The 16,840-nt window shown below is 41.8% G+C and overlaps 1 protein-coding gene across 1 annotated transcript in view; it reads left to right on the plus strand.

Annotated features, from left to right (window-relative positions):
• The first annotated feature begins 7,069 nt into the window (after positions 1-7,069).
• Positions 7,070-16,840, plus strand: part of LOC126475074 (wolframin) — a 54,526-nt gene continuing 44,755 nt past the window's right edge. The window contains exons 1-4 of the mRNA XM_050102634.1: positions 7,070-7,172; positions 7,669-7,773; positions 7,849-7,968; positions 9,021-9,117. Coding sequence (XP_049958591.1) covers positions 7,112-7,172; positions 7,669-7,773; positions 7,849-7,968; positions 9,021-9,117 — 383 coding nt within the window. The 5' untranslated portion in view covers positions 7,070-7,111. The remainder of the gene's footprint in view (positions 7,173-7,668; positions 7,774-7,848; positions 7,969-9,020; positions 9,118-16,840) is intronic.

The following is a 16,840-nucleotide window of genomic DNA, read 5'->3' on the forward strand; positions in this document are numbered from 1 at the left end:
ACACACATCCATGCCCGAGGCAGGATTCGAACCTGCGACCCTAGCTGTCACCCAGTTCCAAACTGAAGCGCCTAGAACCACATGGCCACACCGGCTGGCTCTCAGTTAGTTGTTTTGTTTCAGGACTAAGTACAAGAATAATCTGACTTCCCACAAATCCGTATCATCATGCTCAGTAACATCATAAGCCAATAAAAAGTAATCAAATGCTATGAAAAACAGCATCTTACTGTCCCAAATACACTAACATTAATTCTGACAAAATAAATAATATGCATACGCAAAATATCTAAAAGGTGGTTTCTGGCAAGCTATACTCAAAACGCCAACAAGAAAGAAAACGTCCAATACTCAAAAGAACAATTTTGACAGCACTCATCACATCTTGCGACTGTAATGTAGGTGGTGGGCTCGAACGTCGTACTGGACAGATGAAGTCCGCTATTCTGACACCAAATGTAGTGGATGGGTGCCAGGAGGTGCCGTATTAAAACTCGGCCGAGCTTTTCAAATGATTTATTAGTTTCCACTACAGGGCTTCGTTGACCTCCGTCCGTGTCACAGGCCCCGCAATGCTGAGGCCACTCCCCCAGCCACCTGTGCAACACAATGCTGTGTCATGTCGGCCTTGTTTGCCAGCTGTAGAATTCCAATTACATCAGGATGGCTGCGCCAGCAGCCGACTCAGCGGCCACCATCCCCATTGACTCCATACTGCTCCGACAGGAGCCGTAGGCCAGCCCTGCTGCTGCTTCCTCTCTCACTGGCGTAGCTGAGAATGCAGCGGCAGCGACTGTCCGCGATCCTGCATCCGAACTTGCCACCCTCATCTCGGGAGCCTCCAGCGTGTGTCGGGAGTGGAGAAAACTGTCCGCGGTAGCGAGCCGAAGAGTGGCTTGCCTGAATGGCTGCAGACCTCGCGTCAGCCTCAGAGAATCGAACCAATGACCTGCCATGGACTGGGTCACTGTCGCCCCATCTGTTGTTGCGTGTAGCTCGGCGGAGTGACACGCCCCGCCATCCAGGAGAGCTGCCACCTTTCAATCGATCTCGTTAGAAAATGGCACCTATTTATACTTGGCTGCGCACCTCTGTTTTGCTAACATATCGCTTCGCATCACATACGCACCAGACCCTGGTTGTGCCAGCGGGCCCCTTCTGCCTATAGCTTACGCCATGCAAACCACTCCGTTTACGCTTTTCAGCAGTTCGATGGCCCCTGTGGCCTCCATTACACTTCGCAACCACTGGTCAGCGTAACTTACTGCAATCCGGCCCGCACATGGCTGTAACTTGTGTGCTCCGAAATACTGCACCAAATCTAACTTCCTTATCTTAAACTGTGGTGTCGCTACATCTGTAATGCTTACGTGTTGTTCGAACCTACCGGTAACAAATCTAGCAGACAACCTCTGAATTGCTTTGATATCTCCCTTCAGTCTGACCTGGTTTGGATGCCAAACACTCAAGCAATACTCAAGAACATGTTGTACCAGTGCCCTATATGCTGCCTCCTTTACAGGTGAACCACTCTTTCCTAAAATTCTCCAAATAAACCGAAGTCGACAATTCGCCTTCCCTACCACAGTTTTCACATGCACATTCCGTCTCATATTGCTTGGCAATTTTACGCCAAAATATTTCAACGACTTGACTGTGTCAAGCAGGACACTAGTAATACTGTATTCAAACATTACAGGTTTGATCTTCCTCCTGATTCGCATTAACTTACACTACTGGCCATTAAAATTGCTACACCAAGATGAAATGCAGATGATAAATGGGTATTCATTTGGCATTGAATCAAACAGAGTTCAGATGGCGTGTACAGGTACAGCTGCCCGTGCAGCTTCAACACGATACCACAGTTCATAAAGAGTACTGACTGTCATATTGTGATGAGCCAGTTGCTCGGCCACCATTGACCAGACGTTTTCAATTGGTGAGAGATCTGGAGAATGTGCTGGCCAGGGCAACAGTCGAACATTTTCTGTATCAAGAAAGGCCTGTACAGGACCTGCAACATGCGATCGTGCATTATCCTGCTGAAATGTAGGGTTTTGCAAGCATCGAATGAAGGGTAGAGCCACGGCTCGTAACACATCTGAAATGTAACATCCACTGTTCAAAGTGCCGTAAAACAAGAGGTGACCAAGACGTGTAACCAATGGCACCCCATACCATCACGCCGGGTGATACGCCAGTATGGCGATGATGAATACACGCTTCTAATGTGCGTTCACCTTTTGCCATTTGTGCGCCTAGGTTCATCGTTGAGTACACCATCGCAGGCACTCCTGTCTGTGATGCAGCCATGGTCTCCGAGCAGATAGTCCATGCTGCTGCAAACGTCGTCGAGCTGTTTGTGCAGATGGTTGTTGTCTTGCAAACGTCCCCATCTGTTGACTCAGCATGATCCGTTACAGCCATGCGGATGCGATGTCTGTCATCTTGACTGCTAGTGATACGAGGCCGTTGGGATCCAGCACGGCGTTCCGTATTACCCTCCTGAACCCACCGATTCCATATTCTGCTAACAGTCATTGGATCTCGACCAACGTGAGCAGCAATGTCGCAATACGATAAACCACAATCGCGATAGGCTACAATCCGACCTTTATCAAAGTCGGAAACGTGATGGTACGCATTTCTCCTCCTTACACGAGGCATCACAACAACATTTCACCAGGCAACGCCGGTCAACTGCTGTTTGTGTATGAGAAGTCGGTTGGAAACGTTCCTCATGTCAGCGCATTGTAGGTGTTGCCACCGGCGCCAACCTTGTGTGAATGCTCTGAAAAGCTAATCATTTGCTTATCACAGCATCGTCTTCATGTCGGTTAAATTTCGCGTATGTAGCATGTCATTTTCGTGGTGTAGCAATTTTAATGGCCAGTAGTGTACGTTTTTCCACATTTAGGGCTAGCTACCATTCATCACACTAACTGGAAATTTTGTCTAACAAGGGGATCATTAGAAGTCTGAATAACGGAATTTGATGGGTCTCGGATATGCTGCAGAGGGACGTGTCCTGAGTATGAGGCTATTCGCTTTTTTTTAGCAACTGACCTTGGTTTTCGAGAAAATTGATTTTGAAGTTCACTGCGTGCTGTAATACGCGCAACGTCAGCCATCTTCCAACCAACTGAGCATCACGCTGTAGTTAAGGTCTACATCTACCACGCTGTAGGTACCGTGTTCAGGTTCTTTTTGTGTTTTTGCTTTTTTTAAAATCAGAATAGCCTGACATTTTTCATTTTATTTTACAGAATATCAACAAACAGTGTACACTGTGTGAAATTATTAAGAAGTATTCAATTTTGCTATAGTAATTTAATTTTCACGTCAGTATTACAAAATCTTACTCACTATCGCTTGCTATGCCACGGCAGAAATCCGGATGATATTTGTCGTAAAAGCAACTGAAACACAATGTTTTACAGCATATAGCACATTTCATAAAAGCTACAGTCTTGCAAGTGCACGGAGTTTTTAAGAGCGATACCAGAAAACTTTGTTCATTTACATTCAAAAAGGTTTGTCTTTCATTCATTAACTTTGATGCGAACCATGCGTATTTCATCATATTCGAAACAGCAGGTGCCCTGAATTGAGGCAAAATTAATGAGTGTAGTTTTATGGAATCATCCCTGGACGCTATTGTTCTGTTGGTCTTCAAGCATTCTGAATTTTCTTCGTGAAAATTTTAACCTGTCGGTAAAAATATACGTCAAAAGGCTGGCAAAGTGGAGGACACTTTGGTGGGATATCCTTTACGGTGAAGGTGCACGCTTTCCTCTCATCAACGAAGATGTGATCGTATACGGTCAGATCAGTCTGCCCTCCCCACGTATCAATGATATACAGAAATTTTTCTTGTCCCATGTACGGAAGAATCTCAGATTTTAAAGTCTTCGTACACCAGTTTTGTGAACTTCCCTGATTTCGTGCAGGATGCAATTATGTTTTTAAATCTGAGGGTTACTTCATCCATTTTTTTCTGAACATTAGACCGAATTTTCCTGCGGGTCCTGCATACATAAAAAAAGTACAAGATCACCTTTCCTGACGCAGTTAGAGTGTACTGTGCTGTGTACGAATGTCTTATATTGTTTAAATCATTTCTCTGCACGGGAACGGTTCTCGCCCCTCTCTTCGATAGGGACCTATTGTACGTTGATTGATATTGACAGCCCGTTTGATCGGCGCTGATTAAGTAGTCGAGGTTAAAATTACTAATAAATATTTTCGTTTGTGTGCGTAATTCTTCCGCAGCTACTAATGCTTCTTCCATCGTTACACATTCTTTGGAACTGATGAACTTCGTATTCTTCCTTTGCCTGATTTTATGCTTTTGTTTAAATCGTTCGACCCAAGCCGAGCTGGCCACGAAATTAAAGATATCCAATAAAAGTGGAACAGCAGCGTCCATCGCCCACTGCTGTGAAGTTCTGCTCGTCACCTGCTCGCGGAAGAAATTATGTTATTTTCACAAGCCAGTCTCTTTCTTATAGTGTATTTGACATATATTTAGATATGATTTACCTGTTCCAAATTCTGTCTCGCTTCGAGGAACCGTTCATACGCTTCACGATCGATAGTGTTCTTTTTATCACGACGAGTTCTACCTCGTTTCACATCCTCTTTCCATCGCTATGGCATTGATTTATGTTTTAATCGAGAGACGCCGTGGGACTGCAAACTCTTTAGGCTCCATTTTGGATGAGCTACTGCAAGAGCGACTGCTCGTTTTTTGTAAGATAGAGGCACATAATCTGCGACGAAATCGCCATCTCCCTCTACTCCCGTATACTGCAAAGTAGATAGCTTTGTATTATGTCAATTCATCCGCAAGAAGGAGACTTCCACGCAAAAGTGAAGCTCACCGCTTCATGTTCGTGGACCTCGTCTTCTTCGTTGATGTTTATCAGTTCATCGCTGTCAATGATTCGTCTCTGGGCCAACGGGTCTCGTATTGCGACACATATCTCATTGCCAATTGCATCTGAATTAGCAGAGACCGTGCTGGGCGGTGTATTTGTTAGAAGATGTAAATCGCGAGGCAACTTTTTGGCGTATTTGATGGCGTTAGTGATTTCGCCTCTCGGTTGTTCATTCAACTCTACCTCTGATGTATCTTCTTCTGGCTTCTCTTCTGTAGACACACTTGGGTCGTCCATTTCACAATACTCTTCGAACACGCACGGCATTAACAATGCGTTGCGAGCAACGGACGTGAAAACAAATGCAAACTAGCGATTTCGGAGCTAGGTCACCGCCGTTTGTTTGACAATGGCGATACCTATTCATAAAACACAGAGGACTGGCCGTGCGAACTCTGTTTATTATGAAATTATATCGCCGTAGCCAAATAAAAGGCGGTGACCAGAGCGATACACTGTTACAATACACAGAGTTCAGATGGCAAGTCCGCGCAGACAGTCCACTTTCTGTTTGCCGAGCCTAAGCTATTTAAACTTCTTAATAATTTCACAGAATGTGCACTGTTTGTTGATATTCTTTTAAAATAAAATGGAAAAATGTCGGACTATTCTGATTTTTAAAAACGCAAAACGCGGGAAGTACCCAAACACGGTACCTCCAGTGTGGTAGCTGTAGACATTAACCGCTGCGCCACGCTCACTTGGTTGGAAGATGGCTGACATTATGCTGATTACAGCGCGCAGTGAACTTCAAAATCAATTTTCTCGAAAACCAAGGCCCGTTGCTAAAGAAGCGGATAGCCTCATACTCAGGACATGTCCCCCTACAACATATCCAAGAGCCATCAAAATCCGTTATTTATACTTCCGATGGTCCCCTTGTAAGTCGTCTTGTATCTTCCTACAGTCATTCAAATACTCCACCTTACCGTACACCACAGCATCATCAGCAAAGAACCACAAATTTCTGCCCATCCTGTCCACTAAATCATTTATGTGTATAGAGAACAACAGAGTCCTATCATACTTCCACGGAGCACTCCTGACGGTACCCTTGTCACCGATGCACACTCGCCATCGAGGACAACATACTGGATTCTATTATTTAAGAATTCTTCGAGCCACTCACTTATTCCACATGCTTGTACCCTTGTTAACAGCCTGCAGCGGGACACCCTGTCAAATGTCTCCAGAAATCTTGAAATATGGGATCTACCAGTTGCCCTTCATCCATAGTTCGCAGTATATCATGTGAGAAAAGGACAAGCTGAGTTTCGCACGAGTGCTGCTTTCTAAAACGATGCTGATCCGTGGACATAAGCTCCTCAGTCTCGATAAAATTCATCGTATTCGAACTGAGAATATAATCGAGGATTCTACAGCAAACAGAAGTTAGGAATATTGGTTTGTAATTTTGCAGGTCCCTTCCTTTACCCTTCTTATGTACTGGAGTCACCTGCGCCTTTTTACAGTCGCTTGGGACTTCGTGCTGGATGAGAGATTCACGATAAATGCAAGCTAGGTAAGGGACCAATGCTGTAGAGCATTCTTTGTAAATTTGAACTGGAATTCCATCTGGACATGGTGATTTATTTACTTTCAGATCTTTCACTTGTTTCTCGATGCCAGGGACGCTTATTACTATGTCGTCTGATGATGTAGTGACAGACTGTTTGCACGAATCTGCTGTGTGGACGATTTCTTGAACGTGAAGTTTAAAACTTCGGGCTTCGTTTTGCGATCTTTAACAGGTATGGTAAGCCTCTTACCTCACTGCACTTTTTTTCTACAGTCAATCAGACCACAAAGTGACTGATGAATTTGTCGAGATAAGCATAAGAAATCCATTTGTTCGGCAGTAAGTGTCATACATTGTGTGCTGAATTTAGTCAGACAAATTTTATTTCATATTTTATGCACATTATTTGCTCATATTGTGCTGGGGCTCCGTTTAATTTTGCATGACTGACACTACCCTAATAGAAGAGCTTGCAATTTTCTATTTTTCAGTCAGCGAACATTTTCCTGTAGCTTACTATATCTCGTCTTTCTACTTTGCGTGCGTTCGACTGATCCTCGGGAATGATCATCTCTGGACTTATTTCAGAGTATGAATATGACAAACTTCGCACCGTATCTCTTTGGCGGAAGGTTTGTGTTTGTTTGTTATGGCTGGGCTGGTACCCACACCTGTCAGATCGTCCGGCAGAAAACAGTGGACTTTGCATGGTATGTGTCACTATTTGTAGTTGTTTTTGAAAAACCAATCATTGTTAGTTACTCAGTTGAAATATGGTATTGTAATATGTCTTTTCACATGAAATATTAAGTTTGGAATTATTTCCTTATTAAGTCAAAACCCGCTAGAAATAAATAAACCAACAGATATATTGGAAAACAGCGGAAAGAACAGTGTCGTTATGCCCATCAACTCCTATTGCAGTTTGTGATCAAGAGCGCCAAATTGGAAGTAACAAGAAGCCATGGTCAATGTATAAAAATGTTTGGATTGATGCGCTCACATATATTTACTTCATTTTAAATTTTAATGTAAATAGCATTTACGAATAATTGTCATAACATCAGTGAAGTTGCAAATAAATGTGACCCTGCCGATTGGAGCTGTTTTGTGCCTAAATCCAGTTGTTTTCGTCGTTAACGAAAGTGTAAGTGTGCTGATGGTGTAACTTAATAAATAATGTTAAGAAAAGACTTCTGTCCGCAGATGGCCCAAGAGGTTCATTACGTAAACTTCGAACGCAGTTGGCCGAAGATGGTTGTCCAGAATCGCAGGTTGTGTTGGCAAAACAGCTGCTTGAAGAGACATCAGGTAAAGCTATTCTTGCACTGCAGCTTCCGATAAATTTGGTTTGTATCTTGTGTTATAATTTCTTCATTCTTGTAGAACTGGATGCTGATAAAGAAGAGAATGAGAAACTGGGAGTGTACTGGCTGATTAAAGCATCAGAACAAGGAAACACAGAAGCCACTGAAATTTTGAGACATTGCTTACGGACGGGACAAGGTAAGCAGCCAGAGTGTAATAACTGAATCTGGTTGAGATAAAGGAAATATTGCATGCAATAAGTTGGGTGTGCTGTGGGTGGATGAAACGTATTCATTTGTTTTTTGGTCGCTGTTTTGTAGTGATATTAAGTTGGAGTGTTGTATATATGAATACGAGGAAAGGACTATTGACAGTTGTATCTGTACACAGAAATGTAAGATTGAGTTTTTGTTTACAGTGTATCCAAAGACACAATCATACCTGTTTGCGAAATTTTGCAGTTAAAGGCAATGCTGCCAAAGGCCTTGCTGCAGTGGTAACACCGGTTCCTGTCAGATCACCAAAGTGATCATCCGGTCTGTCAGGCGCTGTTGACAAGCGAGGTGCCCTCGGTCCTTGTGAGGCAAACTGAGGAGCTACTTGATTGAGAAGTAGCGGCTCCGGTTTCGTAAACTGTCGTACGGCTGGGAGAGTGGTGTGCTGACCACATGCCCCTCCATATCTGCATCCAGTGATGCCTACGGGCTGAGGATGACATGACGACCTGTCGGTACACCGTTGGGTCTTCTGAGGTCTGTTCGGATCGAGTTAGTTAGTTAAAGGCAACACTGAAACACATTATTATGCCCTTGTATTTTTGGTGATGTTAATTATTGGAATAGTTCTCCATCACAAGTGGCACCGATCATGGAGATGCTGAGCTCCCATGGAGATTTGTGCCTGTTACTAGTATATATGAGCTTATGAAGGAAATGCAGGATGTGAAACCTTTGTGGGCAACGATAGGGAATATCGTGCCTACCCCTAAATTCCTCATTCAGCAGTTATGCATAAGTACGGTAGTTGTCCATTTAGCTGCTGTTCTGGTGTAATTCCCTGCCTTGTTGATTTCATGTGTTTTTCAGTGCTCAGTGTTTACAAAAGTATGTGTATAGAATTTTCACATTACTCATTCAATACCCATTTTTTATTGTGCTCTGTATACATTCATGCAACAGTTAATTCCATTACTGACTAGATAACGTATTAAGTTTTCCATCAAGATTGAATTTGAGTTTCATCCTTTCCAGGTATTACGGAACATAATTACTTGGATGTGAAATCGTGTTTAAATATGTCCCAGGAAGAAAAGCTGGCCCGAAAAGCAGCAAGGGAAATGTTCTCTAGGTTTGTAACTTGAATCACTATACCAATTTAGTTAGTTATTTCAAGTATGTATTAGTTGAATTATTGTTAGAGAAGTCTGGCAGGACTAGTGAACACCACATGTCATCAGTAGTCTTTCCGTTGTGACTACATTCATAAGTGTCTGCAGTGTTTTCGTTTGTATGTTTAAGATGTAGATGATGGTTATAAATTTTGTTTATAATATGCCACTTATTTTAAGTGGCTAGTGGTTTAGATTCTGTTGTTAATTAGACCTATATAGGTCTAATAGAGATGGAGATCCACTGATAAAAACAATGATTTGAATTGAGTTGTGTAATAGACTTGTAAGACTTTTTTTTATGAAGTTGCAGAGGGGGGAGGGGAGGGGGGGGGGAACTGTAGTGTAGACAGACAAGGTTAGGCTGGAAATTATAGTTTGGCTATCTATAGCTGTACTCCACATACTGCTGTGAAGTGCATGGCAGAGGGTATATATCATTGTACCAGTTGATAGTGTTTCTTCACATATGGGTATCAGGAAGGATTATTTGAATGCATCTGTGCATGCAGTAATTATTCTGATCTTATACTATATGAGCTATACGTATGGGGCTTGTAATACATTCCTAGATACGAAATTTAAAGCCAGTTCTTGAAACTTTATTAATAGACTTTCTTGGGATAGTCTGTCTTCAAGAGCCTTCCAGTTCAGTTTCTTCAGTATCTCTGTAACACTCTCCCACAGATCAAACAAACCAGTGACCATTCTTGCTGCCCTTCTCTGTATACATTCAGTATCCACTGTTAGTCCTATTTGATACAGGTGCCACACATTTGAGCGATATTCTAGAACTAGTCATGTAAGTTGTTTGGAAGCAATGTCCTTTGTAGGCTGATTGTACTTACCCAGTATTCTACTAATAAACAGAAGTCTACCACCTGTTTTGCCGACGACTGAGGTAGTGTGGCGTACCATTTCATATCCCTAGAATATACTGCACCCAGTTATTTGTCTGAGGTGGTAAATTCCAACAGTGACTCATTGAAATTATAGTCATAGGCTGCTACTTTTTTTTCATTTTGTGAAGTGCACAATTTTACATTTTTGAACATTTAGAGCAAATTGCCAATCTTTGTGCCACTTTGAAGTCTTAACAAGATCTGGCTTAATTTTTATGCAGCTTTTTTCAGACGGTACTTCATCACAGTTAACTACATTATCTGCAAGAAGTGAGGTTACTATTAATATTGTCTGCAAGGTCATTGATATACAACATGAACAGTGAGGATCCCAATACACTTCACTGGGACACATCTGAAGTTACTTCATCTGATGATGATGATGACTCTCCATCCAATATAACATGTGGCATCTTTTGTACCAAAAAGTCCTCAGTCCCATCACAAATTTCACTTGGTACCCCATAGGATTTTACTTTGACAATAAGCAGAGGTGTGTTACTAAGTCAAATTCTTTACAGAAGTCGAGAAATACTGCGTCTACATGAGTGCCTTAATCAAAATCTTTAAGCTTGTCATGTGAGAGAAGTGAGATTTGGGTTTCATATGATAGATGTTTTCAGAAACCATGCTGCTTGGCATGGAGGATGTCATTATGTTAGAGACACCTCATTATGATTGAGCTCAGAATATGTTCTAAGATTTTACAACAAATCGATGTCCAGGATATTGGAGGGTAATTTTGTGTAAGGTAAAGCCAGTGAATGTGTCCAGGTAAGCTACTTTGGTTAAATGACATTTCTGGTGATAGAATGAGATCTGTAGCACAGCACAAGCCTATATCTATTGGTGCATTACCACATTTTTACCTATTCCCAGTCTGGCATTAATCACAGTATTTTTTAGGGAATTACTAATATGGCCTCTGATAAGAGGTGTCGTATTGCTGAGGACAGATGGGAATACTATCAGGAAAGTTTACTTACTATGGTGAGGATGTAATAGGTTGTGCAGCAAAGCAAGTTTTCTGCTGCTGCTAATGTAAATATCTACAGTACCTAGTGTAGCAAAGCTGCAACAGGATGAGAACCAAACCAGTCCAGGTCTGAATTCCATAACAGTGTTTACATGTGTGTGCGTACTCCACAAGCCACTGTGGGTGGTAAATCACTGAGGGTACCTTGTGCACTGCTATTGATTTCCTTTCCTGTTCCACTTGTGAACAGAGTGAGGGAAAAATGACACTTTAAAATAGATGCAAACTATGCCGAGAAAGTCTTCTTACAGAGTTTAAAGAGCCTGCTTTATATGATGAATCTAGGAATATACTAAAACTTCTTATGTATCGGTCCTGTAGGGATGAGAACACAAGCTGGCTAATTACAGCACACACAGGGGCTTTTAAACAATCATTCCTCTTGCACGCCTTATGTGAATTGAATGGGAAGAAGCTATTATAAGTGGTACAATGGCAAATATCGTGTGCTGTGTATTCGAGTAGTTTGCAGAGTATTGATGTAGATGCACTATATGTGCAATATAACATTGCACTTCTCAGGAAACTAAGGAATCAGTGGAAGCTGCATGACTTCAGGCTAGCATGGGATGTTTCTGCCCTTTGCCAGACTTAGCTATTAAACAGTACCACATGCTATAGCATTGCAGTAGGCATTATGAATCCATTTTTGATTGCATTGGGCTGCCTGTCATATTGGAAAGAAGCGGGGCTCGTTTTCCCTCTATGTTTCATCCCCCATGACAGCCTGTAAACAAGGCAGCAATCGTATGGGTATGTTCCCAACATCCCCTGCAAAAGTGCAAAGTTATATTGCATGTATAGCAACTGTAGGCTACTTTTCCACTTCAGTTCAGTAGGCTGGTGACTGGATTCCCATTCATATGTCACATACTTACAGTGAACAGAATAAACATGCATGCTATGTATTGTAAGTTTATGTGTAATTCACATTTAACTCTCTTGAGCCTGAACCCATATCATGACAAGCCAGGCATGCCAGTTTTAAACTTGAAGGTTGAGGAACTACTTACCAATGTGATACAAAAAGTAAGGTCAGAGTTTAATGCCTTGTTTACAGGGCCAACTTGAAATAGGTTAAGAACAGAAACGAAACATCTCAGCATTCACCTCAATTGATGTAAAGGAAATACAGAAAGCCTAAACCAGTACGCCCGGTTCAGGGTATTAACACGACTCCTGCCAGAAGCGGGGCCAATCGGCTAACCATTGCACAGCCACATTTTGTAGATGGGATATGTAGGGTCCTCTGCCCATTCGTCTCATATAGGGTGCCTAAAGGATGTTATGTTCTCGGAATGCTATACAACAATTCAAGCAAATCACATTAATAGTTTTTATTATAAATAAGAAGATTGACAATACTTAGCTTTGAATTTACAATGGTGTCACAAGCGATGGGCAACATGCAAACAGTCAGTCCTTTGCTGTCTACAAGGTCCATGTAAGCAGTTGATTTGGATCACGTGTCACTGCTATTGTAGTGCTCTCCACTAGTACTGTGCTAATACACTGTGCCTGCTAGTCTCCATCTGGTACTGTCCAGCTGAGGTCAGCAGGAGCAGTGTTTATATTCTCTTTGGCTAGAGGGGACTCCTGTCGTGGTGCGATCCTTGTCAGCGGGCTATTGGCTGACGTTGTCTCACCATCTTCTTTGCTCTTGTGGCCTTGGTCTTCGTCCTGGTGCTTGTCAATACACCGGAACAGGATATAATGTGGGAAGTCAGATTCCATCTGAAATTTGTGTAAACATTATGGATAAAAGTGAAACAGACACAGTAGAGCACTGAATAAAGACAGGTACTGGATTAGCAAACTCTTTTTGGCAAACTAGATGTTAGCTATTTCTGCCCCCATAGCTGAGTGGGCAGTGAGTACACTGTATGGAGAAGCAGGGCTCAATTCCCATTACTGCCAGAGATTTTCCCTTTGTGGGAAGGGTGGGATAGGGTTCACTTAGACAGGGGTGCCATCATTCATTCACAAACCATCCATCAGAAAATGCCAGTCACTGTTGACATTGTCCTTGGGAAACCCTAATTGATAGATCTGATTATCATCACAGAGCCTCTCTTTGAGGACTGCACATTTGCTAAGTAGCTGGGCCTCCTGAAGCCGGCACCAAACCATATCCACCGACCCAGGATATGCAGTAGAATGTTTCAACTGCACTGTGTTTAAAAAAGGTTTAGCCATGATGTGTTAAGTTTCATTATTGTGTACAAGTGGTGTTATACCAGAGTCCAGTTCCCAACACACCTATGGGTTCTTGATAATGTTTTGTTCGTCGCACAGTGCTTTCAAAAATGCCAAACTATGCTGTGGCCTCAGATCCCAACAATTCCTTCCACAAGATCAATGATGTGATCACTAACGGCCTACTGATAACGAGGTATGGACCATGAGTAATGTGATTCGACTGAAAGTGATGTGGTGCGAGTGTTTGACATTGCTTGTGCACTCTCACAGAATGTGTTGAGTAGGGGACAATGAAGTGACATCATTCAGTCTGATGGCTTTCAATGTTTGTACTGGAGCAAGAAATTTTTGAGAGCATGTGGAAAAGTTGCTGCATGTCCGTGAGGGTTTCTGAGTGAGCCTAAGGTTTGATTTCTTGAATAAGCATCACTTAAAAATTGATCATTTGCAGCACATTGTCGAACTAGTGGAATGTTGTTCCAGCTGAGAGAGACCACCACAAATGGTACTCTGCTGAAAAGCTCTCCTAGCTTGAAGATGGAACTAATTAAGATACAGTTTTTTTTAAGTCTTCTGACTGGTTTGATGCGGCCCACCACGAATTCCTCTCCTGTACAAACCTTTTCATCTCAGAGTAGCACTTGCAGCCTATGTCATCACTGAATTGCTGATGTATGACAATTTCTGTTGTCCTCTAGAGTTTTTATTCTCTATGGAACCCTCTAGTGCCAAGGAATTCATTCCCTGATGATGTCTTAACAGATGTCCTAGCACCCTGTCCCCTCTTGTTAGTATTTTCCATATATTCCTTTCCTCGCTGATTCTAAGGAGAACCTCCTCATTCCTTACCTTATGAATCCACATAATTTTAAATATTAATCTGTAACACTGCACTGCAAATGCTTCTATTCTATTTTGTTCCGGTTTGGCAAAGTCCACGTCTCACTGTCAAGCAATGCTGTGCTCCACGTGTACGTTCTCAGAAATTTCTTCCTCAAGTGAGGCCTTTGTCTGGTGCTAGCAGACTTCTTTTGGTCAGGAACACCATTCTTGTCAGTGCTAGTCTGCTTTTTACATCATCTTTGCTCTGTCCATCATGGGTATTTTGCTACCTAGGAAGCAGAATTCCTTAACTTCATTTACTTCATGACCACCAGTTATAAGTTCCTTACTGTTCTTGGATTGTTCATTCCATTCGCTGGATCCTGTAATTCTTCTTCTTTCATTGAGAATATCAATGCCATTAGCATATCTTAAAAGCATTTCACCTTGAATTTTAATCCCACTCTTGAACTTTTCTTTTATTTCAGTCACTGCTTGTTTGATGTACAGACTGAACAGTATGGGCAAAAGATTACGTCCCTGTCTTATGCCCTTTTTAATCTGTGCACTTCATTCTCAGTCTTCTCATATTGTTCCCACTTGGTTCTTATACATATTGCATACTACCCATCTTTCCCTATAACTTACCCATATTTTCATCAGGCTTTTAAACATCTTGCACCATTTTACATTGTTAAGTGTTTTTTTCAGGTCAACAAATCCTGTGAATGTTTCTTGATTTTTCTTCATTCTTGATCCCGTTATCAACCACGATATCAGAATTGCCACTCTCGTGCCTTTACCTTTCCTGAAGCCAAACTGTTCATTATGTAACATATTCTCAATTTTCTTTTCCATTCTTCTGTATATTATTCTTGTGAGCAACTGGAATGCATGAGCTGTTAAGCTGATTGCGTGGTAATTCTCACACTTGTTGGCTTTTGAAATCTCGGGAATTGTGTGAAAGATATTTTTCCGAAAGTCTGGTGGTATGTCACCAGTCTCATACATTCTACACATCAATGTAAATAATGATTTTTTACCATTTCCCCCAATGATTTTAGAAATTCTGATGGAATGTTATCTATCCTTTCTGCCTTATTTGATTTTAAGTGTTCCAAATCTCTTCTAAATTATGATTCTAATACTGGATCTCCTATCTCTTCCATATCTACTCCTATTTCTTCTTCTATTGCGCAATCAGATAAGTCCTCCCCCCTCGTAGAGGCTCTCGATGTACACTTTCCACCTATCCACTCTCTACTCTGCATTTAACAGTGAAATTCCCATTGCATTCTTAACATTTTTGTTTTGACTTTTTTATATTCTGAGTCAGTCCTTCCGACAGTCATTTCCTTTTCGATTTCTTCACATTTTTCATTCAGTAATTTCGCCTTAGCTTCCCTTCACTTCCCATTTATTTCATTCCTGTACTCTTGAATTTCCCTGAACATATCCGTACTTCATTCTTTTATCAGTCAACTGAAGTATTTCTTCTATTACCCATGGTGTCTTCGCATTACCTTCCTTGTGTTTATGTTTTTCTCTCCACTTTATGTGATTGACCTTTTTAGAGGTGTCCATTCCTCTTGAACTGAAGTGCCTACTGAGCTATTCATTACCACAGTATTTATAGCATCAGATAACTTTGATTCTTTCTCACTAGTCTCTTAAACTTCAGCCTACTTTTCATCATAAAAGAAATGCATGCACAATCATTAAGATTCAGTACACATGAGTGCATGGGAGAAGTACTCTGGGTAAGCATAGTCACTGATTTACTAAGTGACACTTTGTGTGTTATACAGCTATTGGAACACATCGATAACTTGGAGCTATCACATTGCTTTCTATGTAGGAGTATGACACGTTTGCAGAAAGTGAATGGGGGATACGTGGTTCTGGTTAATGTGGATAATTTTGGCACTGATGAAATGGTTTTGCCGAAGAGGTTGGTGACAGCCAATTTTGATGTCCTGAAAGAGGAGGTGGAGGATGATTTAGACAGGTCAGGTGTGCACCTTTGCCATAAACAATCTATCAGTGCATCTGCATTACATGAAAAAGTACAGCATTTGAAAGAAAAGATAGGATAGCCATAGAGATACTATTGACACAGGTCGTAGAGTTGTTCAATCCATAGACATTGCCAGCATCACCCGCAACTCAACCCAGGATCCCATTGGGGGTAATTCTCCTGTCTATAAGAAACCATATAGAATACCTCATCACCTGCAATCAGTAATGAAGGACTTCATAAGTCAACAGTTAAAGGACGGCATTATTGAACAGAATGATAGCCCATGGGGAACACTTGTCATAGTACGCAAAAAATCATTGAATTGGATGAGAAAATACGGGTTCTGTTGCAGTCATTTATCAATATTATGAAAAGGAAAGTAGCACCATATAGCAGAGATGCTGGCTGCCAGAGACTGCAGTCGTGTGTGTGTGTGGGGGGGGGGGGGGGGGTATTTTTGATGAAGGCCTTGCTGGCCAAAAGCTTATTTGTGAGTCTTTTTCTTGTGCTTGTCTCCAACTCAGCAACTCCGCTATATGGTGAGTAGCAACTTTCTTCTTCTTCAGCGTATGCCTTTGTCCTGCAGTTTTCGCAGGGTTGACATGGTTACGATCAGATTTGGCATGGTGAATTGAAGGGGTGGCCAGATGCTCTTGAGCAACAACTTTCCTTTTCATAATATTGTTACATTCTATCCTGGATTT

This window comes from Schistocerca serialis, chromosome 4 (assembly GCF_023864345.2).
Source record: "Schistocerca serialis cubense isolate TAMUIC-IGC-003099 chromosome 4, iqSchSeri2.2, whole genome shotgun sequence".
NCBI lineage: Eukaryota > Metazoa > Arthropoda > Insecta > Orthoptera > Acrididae > Schistocerca > Schistocerca serialis.